General features: G+C 37.7%; 1 protein-coding gene across 5 annotated transcripts in view; it reads left to right on the top strand.

The window, feature by feature from the left end:
• LOC106067373 (uncharacterized) overlaps nucleotides 1-15,070 on the top strand; it is an 84,382-nt gene that overhangs the window by 42,257 nt on the left and 27,055 nt on the right. For 4 of the 5 annotated variants that reach the window (XM_056015690.1, XM_056015692.1, XM_056015688.1 and 1 more), the window contains 4 exons: nucleotides 633-731; nucleotides 8,104-8,129; nucleotides 8,530-8,582; nucleotides 9,510-9,560. In XM_056015690.1, coding sequence (XP_055871665.1) covers nucleotides 633-731; nucleotides 8,104-8,129; nucleotides 8,530-8,582; nucleotides 9,510-9,560 — 229 coding nt within the window. The remainder of the gene's footprint in view (nucleotides 1-632; nucleotides 732-8,103; nucleotides 8,130-8,529; nucleotides 8,583-9,509; nucleotides 9,561-15,070) is intronic. The other variant, XM_056015691.1, reaches the window with a different exon arrangement.

Below are 15,070 nucleotides of genomic sequence, written 5' to 3'. Positions count from 1 at the left end.
GAACTTTCCGATTAAGGTGAAAATTTGCCCGATCATTACATTTTATTATATGAAAGCTGACAATGCCTTTTATTGCGCGTAGTGTTGGCGTTTTCCGCAATGAATGACACCCACAAATGAAAATTGTGTCTATTATTAGGAGATTTTATGAGTTTTCAGGAGATTTTAAAAAATTTTAATAAATTCATGAGATTTCCAGGAACTTTTCGTATATATTTTGCGATTTAATAATTACACCTAGATATAGCGCGGGACCTATGAAAGCGCGGGGCCCACTGCGACCGCATAGGTTGCAGTGGCCTAACACCGGCCCTGGTTCCTTGCATTTAGCGGAGATGAAGAAAAGCTTTAGCAACCTCACACGCCGATAGTGGAGCCTAGAGTTTCAAGAGGCGTGGTTTTATTTCCTACGACTATCAACAATTTCGACAATAGCCCCAACGGCAGAAATGCCCTCATGTCGGATACGCCCTTGTTTCAAATGTTATCATGCTTATAATGTTGAAACATACACAAACACAGGCGCACAAACACACACACACACACACACAAAGGTAAACAATATTGAAAGAAATTAACTCATAGATCATGTTTACAAAATGTTTCCTACTCATTTCCCTATTTGGCTGCAGGCACCAAAGAAATTTGAAGTGACCCACGACGAAAAGAAAAGTACAAAGTTCTGGTCTGGTCCAGCAGGTCAGTCTCAGTCCAAGCAAGGACAGCGTAGGGTAAGTAACAGGCTTGGGTAAATGGTTCATCTGGCTACTTTCTTTGGCTCTATAGCGGCTATACCAAGACAAGGGAAAGACTTAACCGTAAGGAGAAATAAGGTGTCGGTGACCCTTTGACAGCATGCAGCACACACTGCTACACACTTTCAGGAGGAGGGGGATATAGAATTTTTTAAAAATTTTATTAAGTACCAGGTGACCGAGCCTCGATCAAATGAATAATTTGTTAAGGAAGGATGTCTACCCGAAGTCATTTTGGAAATATTTTTGTTATTACGAAAAGTCCTCCTACAGTCTAGACCAGTGATCTTCAACCTTTTTTGGCCTACCGCCCCCTTTTCGAATTTTTTCTATAAACAAATCCGCCAGCGCCCCCCTCTAAGAAAAACAGTTATAAAGAAGCGTGAGAAGGCAAATTTGAACAAAATATCATCTATCTATTAATTTTTATGCTGTCAGTATCCCGCTTGAGAGACGACCGCATGCCAAAGGCGATTATTGTGAACTCCTTGGCCTATGACTGACGAGCTTTGATGTGCCCCTCTCCCCGGTGAGCGCTATAAAGATTTATTCAGGCGCCATTTCGCTCTCACTGGCATAGAGGAAAGTACCTGGCAGCATTCTCTGGCAGCAGATAGCCTCTGAGAGAAAAAGTTCGAGAGCTCTTACAAAAACTGCGGGACAAACATTTGATGCTCAAAGTTAAGCCAGCATACAACGGCTTTGTCTGCATAAAATTCGGGAAAATATGTAGGTCGCAGTTGGGTTTCCGTAGTTATGTGAAACACTGGACTCAGCCGTAATCTTCGGAATTAAAGGCAAAAACACCCAATATTATCATTATGCAAAAATTATGTCAAATAATTTGCAGTGATTACACACAAAAATTAATTGTAAAGACTTTCTTTCAAATCCTAAGAAGTTTGAAGTTTTGAATATTAGGGCCTACTGTTTTTAGGTTTAATTGTAAATTTAGTTTTAATTTTTAATATAAATAATATTATTGCTGAATTCACTACAAAATGAAATTAAGCTAATGGTAACCTAGTGCCTCCTGTAGTCTGACAATATTAGAAATTTCAAGCTTTAAGTTTGCCAAAGCGAGGCGAAGGTCTCCTCTATTTGCTACATCCAGTCTATTTCTTTGCTTATTCATTAACTTTGTTACGCACTAAATCTAGGTTAGTTAACCATGTATGTTGATGGAATAGCTAAAACATAATTCCATTTTCGACCAAAGTTTGGAATTTTACTGAAACATTTCAATGCAGCCACATCTCTGTTGTGCCTCCAGGGACGTAGCTAGGAATTTCCATCGTTTGGGAGCCAGGGGGGCTTGACATCTTTGGAGGCCGATGCATTTTTGCATAATATTTAATTTAATTAATTAAAAAAGCAATAATTTGGGCCCCCCCCCTTTAAATGGGGGCCCGGGGGATTTTCAAATTTCCCCCCTCCCCTCACCCTAGCTACGCCACTGTGTGCCTCCTATGTTTACATTCTTTTTTACTGAAGACATGATTTTGTAAATTTATTTTTTCATGCAACTCAATTTGAACGTCAGTAACAGATGTTTAATAATTGGCATTTATATATATATTTTTTTTAAATTTTAGAAGCGAATCTTAATTTCTTCATAGAGCATTGTTATGTGAATTGCATAGATATCGGTGTCCTTGGGCAGTAATTCATTTGTCAACAAACAAGTTATGTGAGATTGTAAAATAGATTTAATATCTCGATAAAAGAGAAAATGATATTATCAATAAAAGTCAATCTCTTTCCTAGCAGTCGGAGGTTCGTTTCATTCATTTGTGTTAGATTCCTACCATGTAAAACAATTTTTTTAGCCTGCTTTAAGTCATCGCCAACCGTTGAATGTTCCCGTTTCTCAAAAAAAAAAAATTATTTAAGAGCTTAAAAAACGAGCCATAACCATTAACAAACCCCTTTTGAAATCCAGCGAACTTCAGTTTACAACAAGAGTCTAACATCTTTTTCATCATTTGTTTCACCAAACTGTTGAAAGATGCGCTTATTTTCGGCATGGGTTTGTATTTTATTTACAGTTTTATAATTAGATTCAAATAGAAATGAAATTGCGGGCTAAACTTTTCTTGTGTATCATAACTCACAATGTGAATAGTGAATAGATCTGTTCTTTATTCTATATTACCTATGAAGTCATTGTAGCGTCCAACCACTGATGGTTTCCTATATGTCCCCATAAGCTACATAACTAGACAATTTTGAAATAATATTTGATCTCTGACAGAAAAAAAGTATTTTTGTGTTACACATGTTTTAAAATAAATTTAGTTTTAATCAATTTTTCAACAATATCATAAGAATTTTAAAAAAAGCTATGCATTTTTCTAAGAAGCCACTAAAACATATCCTGCTTTGCTGTTTTTTGTTTTTAATATTGTTTTAAATGTAGATTTTTATAATTGTTCATGAATATTATTAACTTATTTTTGGATATCGCTATATGTTCGTGAAGCCGACTTGGTTTCATAACCTCATCTGAAAATGCCATCAAAGTAGAACTTACTATTTTTCTAGTGGCAATTCCCTAAATCTCAAGGAAATATTACATGACATACCAGTGAGTTTTCGTAACATTTTATGAATGTTTTTTGTTTTTAAAAAGTTAAATTATTCTATTAAATGTTACCTGTAATGTTTTTTTGCAATTAACATTTACATATTAATATATTAACATATGTAGATAAAATAAACTATAATCTAAAAGGCGTATTACCTACTTTGTTTATCAAATCTTAAACGTTTATATGCGCGAGATCCATGAACAATAAATACACTTCAATCATAGCAAAACAGTAAGAATTTTAAAAATAGAAAATGGGATTCCTGAACTCAATTTCTAACGCTGTTCCTATTCTTAAATTAGAGGCAAGTTAACTATAATTTGTCTATATTTAGTTTAATGTTGAAGAATTTTAAAATTTGTTTTGTTTCAGAGCACCTTTAGTTTCCTCTTTCCGCCTTTATGCCCAGCGCCCCTTTACCGCCCCATTTTGTGCCCAGCGCCCCCCTACCGCCCCTTTGGCTCTCAGCGCCCCCCAAAATCTCGAAAACGCCCCCTAGGGGGCGATATCGCCCCCGTTGAAGACCACTGGTCTAGACAAACCACAACTCACGTCGTGTCGTTTTACAATGCATCTTTTGAGTAAAACTATTGGGTTATTATTGGCTTGGAAGAAAGTCTTTGCAGTGTAACTTCTAAAATGGTTACGTTTTGACATTTAATATTGCAATTAGTATTTTCATTATGGCTTTAATTCGAAGCATCAAGTGATGCAAAATCTCTACGTTTTAGGGTAAAATGTGCACCTTGTAACAAAGTAAAATAGCGCATTTTTTCCTAAGAGACTTAAAAACATCGCGTTAGTATTCCAAAGAAGCGTTATTGTGGGGCATCTCTGTTACGCCGACCACCTTTCAGTTCACTAAAAACAAAGGTGCCCTGCCCAGCGTGACTGTCGGACTATAAGAAGCTCATACCATTTCGCAAGAATATCGCTGTTTGTAGTGCGGTCTTGCCACCGTATGTCCATGATGGTGTGCAAATATCTTTGGTGAAGCCGTTCAAGAAGTCTTAGTTACTTTCTATAAAGTACTCTTGTCTCAGATCCACAAAGAGGGGTTGAGAGAACCAATGCTTGGTAGACACTGATTTTTGAAGACAGGCGGAGCTTTTTTTTTCGCCACACTCTCACTTGGAGACCTCCAAAAGCAAGACTATCCCTGATCACAATTCAACCTCCCTTTAAAGCAATGCGTCATTTGATACTGTTACGTATTTCTGAATCTTCTGGCTAAATGTACTAGTAGGCACACAAATAAAAACACTGCAAAGAACTTGACGACTCAACTTTCAGCTTATTATAAATTTATTGAAAAATAACTATAACAATTCGTCACTGCAACATGTAGCGTATACGTCTTACATCAACTGTATCGACTGTAACGGCTCAAGTCCACTCTCTTCTACTGTCTCGCACAGTAGACAACAGTAACGACGACTGTACTGACTCTTTTCACATGGACTCTCTGGTTTATAAAGAGTCCCTAATCGCTTGTCTATTGTTGCAAAAACACTGCTAGTATCCTCTGGAACAACATGGAAGGAAACATCACATCCTGTTGTTGTTTATACATGTCGATTCCAGAGGACACCTTCTGCAGTGTCATCTCGCCGAGGTCACACGTAGTGACCTCTAACTGTCACTGTTCATTCGTAACAATACTATGCTTCCCAGATAAGTGAAGTTGTCTATACCACGTTAAGTGATGTCTAAGCGAGATGATCTTTCGGTTGAGCAGGTTTTATTGGGTGACTTCTGGAACATGACATCTGGAACATGACATCTGGAACATGACTTCTCCAAACTTTCATAAGCCTGGTGCTAATTCTAGGTGTAAATTATAAAATTAAACCATTATAACTTATACTAGGGTTCCCGTAGTCTCCTTGTTTTTAATGAGCTCCTGGAAATCTGAAACTCATAAAAATGTCCTTAAAAAAGACAAAATTGTCATTTTGGGGTGTCAATCAAAATGGTTAACCCCAATCCTACGCGTGATAAAAAAACGGCATCTTTAGCTTTCATTTATTAAAAATATAATGCAAAGATGAATTTATTTTCTAATACAAAATCTTCATTTTCACTTATTATCCTTATCCCTACCCTGATTGGGCCGCGCGCAATCCATTTCACATAGGGCCCATCAAATGTTAGGGCCGGCCCTGGTTATCATGTTCAGTGTGTGCAAGTAAGGCATTGATAAGCTGTGTTATGACCATCTACATATATAATTCTCTTTGTGGCTCAAGAGTTTGGACACCACGTAAAGGAAAGATCACTCTTTTATTTCTAAAAGTCGTACTAGAGTTACCTTACGAAACAAAAAAAGGGAGGGGGAGAAGAACAAGTTGTATTCACCCGTCACAAAATAGCAGGACTGGACGTAACCATTGTGACCAGGAAGTCATGGAAAGATCACTCTTTTATTTATTTCTACCCAACATATTTTTAGAGACGAAAAAAAAGGGGGGGGGGTAGAAAACATGTAATCTACTCTGTATTCACCCGTCATTAAAAAGCAGGGCTGGACTCAACCGTTGTAGAGCCCTATGCGAAACGGATTTCGTGGGGCCAAGTTTGGGTAGGGATACGGATAATAAGTGAAAATTAAGAGTTTGTATTGGAAAATAAATTCGTCTTTTTATTTTATTTATTCTTTACTACGTACAGAATTACTTTACGAGCTTTACGTATAGCGAAGTCATACAGTATATCATAATAATTCTGTTTCCTACATAGATCACGCTCAATAGCAAGAATTACCTAATGTTTCAATCTATCTACGAGAATTGTTGACCTCAATTAAATCTTCTTTTGAGGCGCGAGAAGCTTCTTTCACCAGATTACACAGTTACGGCTAATGCATAATGCCGTTTTTATTTATCGCGCGTAGGATTGGCGTTTTCAATATTGAATGACACTCCAAAATGACAATTTTTATCTATATATTTCAGGAGATTTGAATGAGTTTTCAAAAGATTTTTAATAATTTCCGGAGATTTCCATGACTTTTTCGTATATTTTGCAATTTCAGTAGATTTCCAGGAGCTCCTGGTAAATCAGGCAACCGCGGGAAATCTGTTATAAGTTATAAAATAGTTTAATTTAATAATTTACATCTAGAATTAGCGTGGGTCCTATGAAAGTGTGGGGCCCACTGCGGTGGCATAGGTTGCAGTGGCATATGGCCGCCCTGCAAAATAGCGGCGTATGCTATGTCGCTGGTTAACTAGTTTCCTATGATCTTGATATGTGACAGTAGACTTGAAAGCTTGACCATATTGCCGTAATGCACCAGAAAAAAAAATTACGCAATTAAAGTGTAATCAATTTATAAGGCATTTAAAAGACAATAACTAATCATATATCAACAAATTTAATTTCATTATTTTTCTTGTTACGTAATTGATCAATCTAAAATTAGATGGTGCGCAAATGTTAAATTAGGCCAATTAAATTTATTAAAAATTGTTCTTATTTGCAAAGAAATGTCTTAGTGTACTGCTGTAAGACTATTGACGTAAGAGGAGTCAAGTTTTTTTTTAGAACTTCTGAGACATGTCCAAGGAAAGTGTCAGGACTACAAAGATCTTTAAAACGTGATTCTACAGTGCTCATTTAGTGAAGAAAACAAATAATACGCATTAATTGGTTGTTAAATACTTTGCTTTTCAATTCTGTAACCCTAACACTAAACCTAACCCTAACCCTAGCCCTAACCCTAACCCTAACCCTAGCACTAACTCTAGCCTAACCCTAACTCTAACCTTAGCCCTAACTCTAACCCTAACTCTAACCCTAACCCTAGCACTACCCTAACCCTAACCCTAACTCTAACCCTAGCTCTAACCCTAACCCTAACTCTAGCCCAAACTCTAACCCTAACCCAAGCCCTAACTCTAAACCTAGCCCTAACTCTAGCCCTAACTCTAACCCTAGCCCTAATTCTAACCCTAACTCTAACCCTAACTCTAACCCTAGCCATAACTCTAACTCTAACTCTAACCCTAGCCCTAACTCTAACTCTAGCCCGAACTCTAGCCCGAACTCTAACCCTAACCCTTACTCTAACCCTAGCCCTAACTCTAACCCTAGCCCTAACTCTAGCCCTAACCCTAGCCCTAACTCTAACCCTAGCCCTAGCCCTAACTCTAACCCTAACCCTAACTCTAACTCTAACCCTAGCCCTAACTCTAACTCTAACCCTAGCCCTAACTCTAAACCTAACCCTAACTCTAACCCTAGCCCTAACTCTAACCCTAGCCCTAGCCCTAACTCTAAACCTAACCCTAACTCTAACCCTAGCCCTAACTCTAGCCCTAACTCTAACCTTAACCCTAACCTTTCCTTACATCAAACCCACAAATTAACTATCTATTTAAGGATTTGCCTCCATCAATAAAAAAAAAAAGGGCCAAATTCCGGTGTGGATATCGAAAGTAATAAAATTGGGAATTACAATATATTTTTGTTATCCAGTATTTTTGTAGTATAAATTAATACACATCAACAAAGGACAAAAAAATCAAAGTAATAAAGAAGGTGCAGTATACCATGTTTGTGGCACTAGAGTGTCCATTTTAAAATTAATAATTATTTGAGGAGTCATCATTGATTTGCATAAATATGTTCTTTTTTCTGTTTTCTGTTACTTTTTTGCGAACGTAAACTTACATATTACTAATAGTGCCTTGAGTTTCAGCAATTATATTTCCTCTTCATAAAGTTGTTGTTTTTTCTCTCTTTTTTTGTTTCAGCCTAAAGAAGTTGACGAATCCAACAAGTGAGACCAAACTTTTGTTTTATACTTTGTTCATTCTCTATGATGAGCTTAAATAAAGGAAAATCTAATGCTATATGACTTGTATTAATCATAATTTATGTAGACTATATTTAGTAACCTTGCAGTCATAAAAAAAAAATTCTCTCTTTATGGGTGTACACAAGTATCATATATGACCGATTTGACATATATGTATGTGTTGTCCGTTGTCCGTTTTAAACTATAGCTTATTAAGATACTGATATCTCTCAATGTGTCAAAAGAAAATTATTGAAATATTTGATCGTATTTATTCAGATTTAGTAGATTTGCCTATGTGCCTCAGTTTTGTATGTCAAGTTTTGTATATGAAGTGACATGAATAAAAATATTTTCTAAACAAATGTAATTACCTTCACAGAGCAAGAGTTCCAAAAACGTCTTCCGATTCTGGCATTGGCAGCGTCCTTACAGGTATGTTCATTTATTTATCCATATGCATTATTCACTCAAATACCTCTTGTGTATTATTGTATACATTGTTACTGTTACGTTTCAGTGTAAACCTTATTACTTTGTAACAATAAAACAATACGTAGGCCTCCTTCAGGTGTGGGCGACTAGGATTCATCCAAGAGAAAGAGAAAAACTTGAGCAATAGCTTGGAACGAAGTCGCCCCCACAGCAGAGCCACTCTCTCCAAGCACCATTTGTAAGCCTCCATGCACTATGGCTCCGTACTGGGATTAATCCAGGTTTCTGGCAGTGTTCGGTAGGGTCTGCTTGTCTCCGTACAAAGCGAGACAGTTTGTGTAGGTCATGTCTCTGGGCTCTCGAGAGCTTGCAGGCAGGAAAGTGAGTCTGTAAAGAGAATTACATTGGTCGGTGCCACAGGAAAGTGAGTCTGTAAAGAGAGTTACATTAGCCGGTGCCGCAGGAAAGTGAGTCTGTAAAGAGAGTTACATTGGCCGGTGCCGCAGTCTCTATACGTCTTTCTATATGCCCTATGGGCATTCTTGATACCTTCCATTTCCGCAATGTAATTGCTTTCTCCTGCACATGGGCCTACTAGTTCGTCGTTTTCTGTTACCTGTTGCCTTTCCCATGTTTGGATATAGCCGCAAGGAAACAGAGATATAGATTCAAAGTTTTCCTTCTCCTTGGTGGGTATCCAGCTTAGACTAACGAGCCACTCCTGTATAAATCTTATTGGTTTAGGTTAGGCGCTAGTTGCTTCTCCTGTCAGTGACAACAGTTCCGCCAGACCCAAAATCTAAGCCACGTAGGTAGGTCAGGAGTTGGACTGTTTGTCAGATGCTATTTCAGACACGCTATTTTTATAGGTAATGGAGTTCTTATAACATAATAATACAATAACTTCTTCTCTTAATGTTACTCCAGGTGACGGCAGTGAAGAGAAAGATGCCACACAGCTTTCGGATGATGCCACAAGTGAGTATTGAAGGGATTACTATATTCATATTTCTTGAGGGGGGCAGTGGCGTAGCTAGGGCATGGGGAGAAGGTCGGAGAATTTGAAAATCCACCCGGGACCCCACTTGAGACTTGAGGAGCTCCCAAATGAGTGTGGGGGAGTTACATTAAACATTAAATATTACGCAAATTGCAAGGGCCCCCAAAGAGGGGAGCAAATCAAATTATGCGCATATTGAACTGTGAGAATTATGTGCAGCGACGCCGTAATTTTGAGACACAAAGAAAAACTAACCCTCAAATATGATTGGCTAGAAACTTGAAAGAGTTTTCCTACTAAATTGTTTTCCCTAAAAAAATTTGTCGAGAAACTTTTCTTGAACTATAGATCTATTTCTTAAGCTTGTGAACCAAATCCCAGCACTTGCATTGTATAGTGCGCAGACTGTTATGGAAGGTCGTTGACTTGAAGCACCAAACTGCTGGTAGACAGCTAAACCGCTGTAGGCATATTCTATTTATCCTCTAATTAACTCTCCTCTATTAAATCAAAATGAAATAGCACCCCTCATATATACCCCTCTGTACAATAACTGTGTACTGTAAAATGGACAAAATTTAAGCTATAACTTCATACTAAATAAACTTGTTTTCTGACACTCATTGAAAAAATGCCGCCTTAGAAGCATTGTTCCTATTCACCGGCGTAGCCAGCAGGGGTCGGGGTTTGAACCCCCCCACCCCCCCCAGAAATAAGATACCCCCCCCCCGCCTGTTGGTCTAGATCCATTTCAAATTTAATTACATTTCTGATCCAAACAAATTGATAAAATTACACTTCGTCTAAGCTTTTTTTTTTAAAGTATTTTTTAGGTTTTTCTTGTTAGACCTCTGGCCTCAAGTGTAGCCAAGTTGAGTGATTAAGGTAGCAAGGAAGATAAGCTCTCTCTCTCTCTCTCTATTTCATACACAAGACTAACCAACGAGGTGGATGAAATTGCTTACCATTAAAGGAGTCGTGTAAAAGCTCCGTTGAGACCCATTCATTACATCATATACCCTCTCCCCTGCTCACCACAGCGCTATTGATTGTAAACTCCCCCTTCCCCTATTATTTATTGGCCTTTGTTAAGTATGTATTCATAAGATGCACAGTCATCGCTCCTAGATCCTTAGTTCCATGTAAGATCAATAGACATGGCACTAAGAAATGGGAAACGGAAATCCCCCAGAGTCTGATGACGTAGTTTCTCGCGTGAGGTGCTCAATGATCAATCAGTGTATCGATACATAGTCAAAGCAGTCAGTGTATCGATACATAGTCAATGCAGTCAGTGTATCGACACACAGTCCGACCGATAATTATGGACAATTAGAAATTGCAGGTTTTAATTAATTGTAGACTAAGAATAATATTTTTATGTAAGGACACACTTTATGGAGTCTATGTTTATAGGTCTTTCTCTATGTATAAGGTTACCAGACGTCCTGCAGAAGGAGGACATGTCCTCCCTTTTAGGGCCGTGTTCTCTGTCCGGCTTGCATTGGTCTAAATGTGAAAAGGCTCGGTCTGTCTGTCTGGTAAAAAGTTTGTACACGTTAGTCCTCCCACACTCAATCTCGGATCAAGATGAAAATTTGCACAGATATTTCTTTTACCTGACAACAAAAGAATCAATTTTAAAAAATTAACCAATTAATTAATTAACTATTGGTAATCAATTATTTTTGTTTGGTATGTCGAACAAGGGAAAGAAATTTCACATGATAGAAGTGTTGGTATAAGGTGAATTTATAGGTCGCAGCTTTAGATTAAATTTGAAACAAACAATAGATAACTATACAATCTTCTATTTTATTATGAGCTACTCAATATCAGAGTGGTTAGTGTGTTGGTTAGTCACGGTTAGTGGAGGCTTGAGCCATTAGTTCGAATTCATGTCGTCCTCCTTCCTTTTTTAAAAATATAAATCCTTTTAAAAAAGCGATTACGTTAAAATTTACTCAGATATCCCATTCTCCCTTCATTTCCCCAACTGGTCCAGATAAATGATAGGATCATAGCGTAGTGAGAAAGCTAAAAGCATGAAATAGCGCTAAACCATTGTAAAAATATTTCTAATCGCACAGATTTATTGTTGTTGGTCTAGATCTATTACACATTTAATTACAGGACTGATTGTTATAAATACACTTCGTATAAGCCTTGTATTTTTTTAAAAACATAAAAAATGTTTTTCTTGTTTTTTTTTTAAATCTAGTTTGTCTAGGTTTTTTTTTTGTCCTCACTTTAAAGGCTTTCCGTTTCTTTCCAAGGATTCGTCCTTCTTTCTGTCTTCCTCTGGACGTTTAGGTGTCTGGTAACCCTAGGCATGCTAGTGTCTAGTAACTTTAGGCATGCTAGTGTCTGGTAACCTTAGGCATGCTAGTGTCTGGTAACCTTAGGCACGCTAGTGTCTGGTAACCTTAGGCACGCTAGTGTCTGGTAACCTTAGGCACGCTAGTGTCTGGTAACCTTAGGCACGCTAGTGTCTGGTAACCTTAGGCACGCTAGTGTCTGGTAACCTTAGGCACGCTAGTGTCTGGTAACCCTAGGCACGCTAGTGTCTGGTAACCCTAGGCACGCTAGTGTCTGGTAACCTTAGGATCGCTAGTGTCTGGTAACCTTAGGCACGCTAGTGTCTGGTAACCTTAGGCACGCTAGTGTCTGGTAACCTTAGGCACGCTAGTGTCTGGTAACCCTAGGCATGCTAGTTTAGCTAGAGCCCGTGTGCTTGGGTGAATTTCTGATATTACGCTTCAATTCTTACAGTCTGACGTCACGAGGTTCTATCACTTGCTCTAGACTTGGAAGATGCAAATTCATTGTTGCAAACTCTCAGATCGTTTCATTGGTTAGTCTTGTGATCGTTTGGCTTTTTGTTTTGGACCGTAAAGAAGCTTTTTGGTGATACTGAATTGCTTCATTCTGCAGCTATGACTAGCGATTAAATTAGAGTTGGTAATTATATGCAAGCAAGCACTGATAACTGTTAGGAATCTGTCGGTACTTCGAACTATCAAACGAACCACGTGATAAGTGAGGTACCGGTAATCATGAAGTGCTGCGACCGTTGACATCGTTTGAACGTTAGATTGTGTCACTCTCTGTAGCTCTGTGTCTTAAAGTTACCCACCAGGGCGCAAGAAAACAATGACATCAATGGAACAGGTCTTGATGCACCCCAATGATCGATTGTACTCGTCAGTGCTCGAGCGTCTAAAGGGAGTTTCCCCCTTTTTTTTTTATTTATTATTTTAATTTACTTTAAAGACAATTAAGAATGATAAGTATTTGCCAGGCATGCTTGAATCAATGGATAGGTATACGTCTACATGGGGCTAGAGTGGTGGGCCCACTAATCAACTATCAATCACACACACGTTTACAAAGTGATCGATGAATCAATCAAGCGTGAATGCCAACGTTTATTTCATGTTTATTTTTTTGGCTGCGACTATTTAATTCACACGTTACATTTCCCATTGTGCGACCTCCCGAGTTGTAATTGCGACATTTTTAACGACATTGCAATGTCTTCGTGAACTAAACGAAGGTGTTTAAAAAAGGTGTTCAAGTGTTTTAGCAAAGTGTTGTGAAAAGGTACAGTCTAGAAAGAAAGGTTCCATAACAAGTACTATGGAGTGAGGGGGGAGGGGGGGTAATGGTGCTCTTTTTGTTAAGAGGAGGCGGAGGGAGAGAGAGAGAAATAAAAAAAAAGAGCGGGGGAGTACTTCAGCTATTGCGTTCACTTCTTTTTTTTTTCGTTACACTACTTTAGGATGAAGCACTGAGGGGTAAAATGTAGAGGTTCTCAACTTTGTATGAATGGAGTCAACGACCAGAAAGGAGAGAATTTTAATCATGTGGGCTTCCTTACTTCCTCTCATTAAAGTAAAATACTAAAATACCGAAGTATTCCGCCCAATTTCAAAAACAAATATTAAAACAATAATAAACATAAATATATTTTTTTTAAAACGAGATCTAGGAGAAAATACCCAGCAATGAAAACACTGCTCCTCTACTGTTTGTATTGATCACCTATGGGTGAGGTCTAGGAGAAAGCCTCGTATAAATGTGTGTTCAAAAAAGTTGGCGGGATACACATGACTTAACACCACACATGACTTATGTTACATGACTTATGTTACATGACTGCATTGATCAACAGAGCCATAATATTATCGTAAGATCATTGAAAATGTTTAACACACCATCGTGTGTTGCAAGTACATCGTATTGATATGTTACAATGTGCTGTCCGTGTATCCATTAGCTCAGGAATTCAACCTTACGGTAAAAAAAAAGCGCTATTATAGAATCAGAGCCACTTTAGTGAATGGTATTAGCTTCATTTTACCCGAGTTCCAACGGCTGTTTTTCACTATCGTAGTCAAGAAGCAGAGAGTGTTGAAGAATAAAACCTTAAATTATGTTATGAAAAAAATGGGCGTACCAATAAAGTAATTTTACTTGTTATGTTAGAGGAATAATTTCCAGTAAATACTAAAAAAAAGCTTCATTTTGGACATTGGATTGGACAAAAACCTGGAATCAATTTTGCCAAAAACGAAGTAGAATTAGAACTGAGATTGTCGTTGGATATTAAACCTAGACTTCCATTGCTGCCATGGTGTTCAAAGTGCGTGAATTGAGTTTTCTAAATTAGAATATACTTTTGTGAGTGTTTATCAACATGTGTTCATATAACGTGTGTTCATACAGCGTGTGTTCAATCTGGATAAAAGAGGAAACTAAAAAGCACTGAAATTAAATAAATTGAAGGTTCAAAAATTTGTTTTTATGAATGAACAAAATCTGGAGGTGTGTGTATCTGTGTAGACAAAAGCTTGAACTTGAAGAAATGTTTATGAACAAATGCGTGTTTCAAACAAACACACATACACACAAACAAATTGTAAGTTTTATTTCTAATGGAGTCAATGCGTTGTTGTAGTTCCTTAATGGAGCCATATTTAACATACAGATGAAGTGATATTCATAAGCATTGATGAAGTTTCTAACCGAGTCATAGATAGCATACTGACGAAGAGGTAGATCTATCTATAAAACTTGATGGAGTTACGTTTGAGTGACTTTGAGACTGTCGATGAGGCCAGGGTGAGGTCCATACAGATCAAGAGTTTGTCACCGGAAGAAAGTAAAAAGAGTAAAGTCTAGTTTCGTTTCAGTATTTTAAATTTTGTTTCAGTATTTTAAATTTTGTTTCAGTATTTTCAATTTTGTTTCATCGCCTTTTGTCGGTGGTGCCAAATATTAGTCGACCCGATGAAAATTGCTTACACTTTTGCAGTTCGATAACAAATTATTATTTCGGTCTTTATCTGGGGCGTGATGGTCGAGTAGTAATGCGCCTAGCTTCCGAACTGACGGAACCTTGAGACTCAAGTTCGAATCCCGGTGAAGATTGAGATTGTAAACTTTTTGGATTTTCAGAACGCTCCTGGCATACGTTGAACAACTA

This window comes from Biomphalaria glabrata, chromosome 17 (assembly GCF_947242115.1).
Source record: "Biomphalaria glabrata chromosome 17, xgBioGlab47.1, whole genome shotgun sequence".
Lineage (NCBI taxonomy): Eukaryota > Metazoa > Mollusca > Gastropoda > Planorbidae > Biomphalaria > Biomphalaria glabrata.
This window is presented reverse-complemented; position numbering and strand designations above follow the sequence as displayed.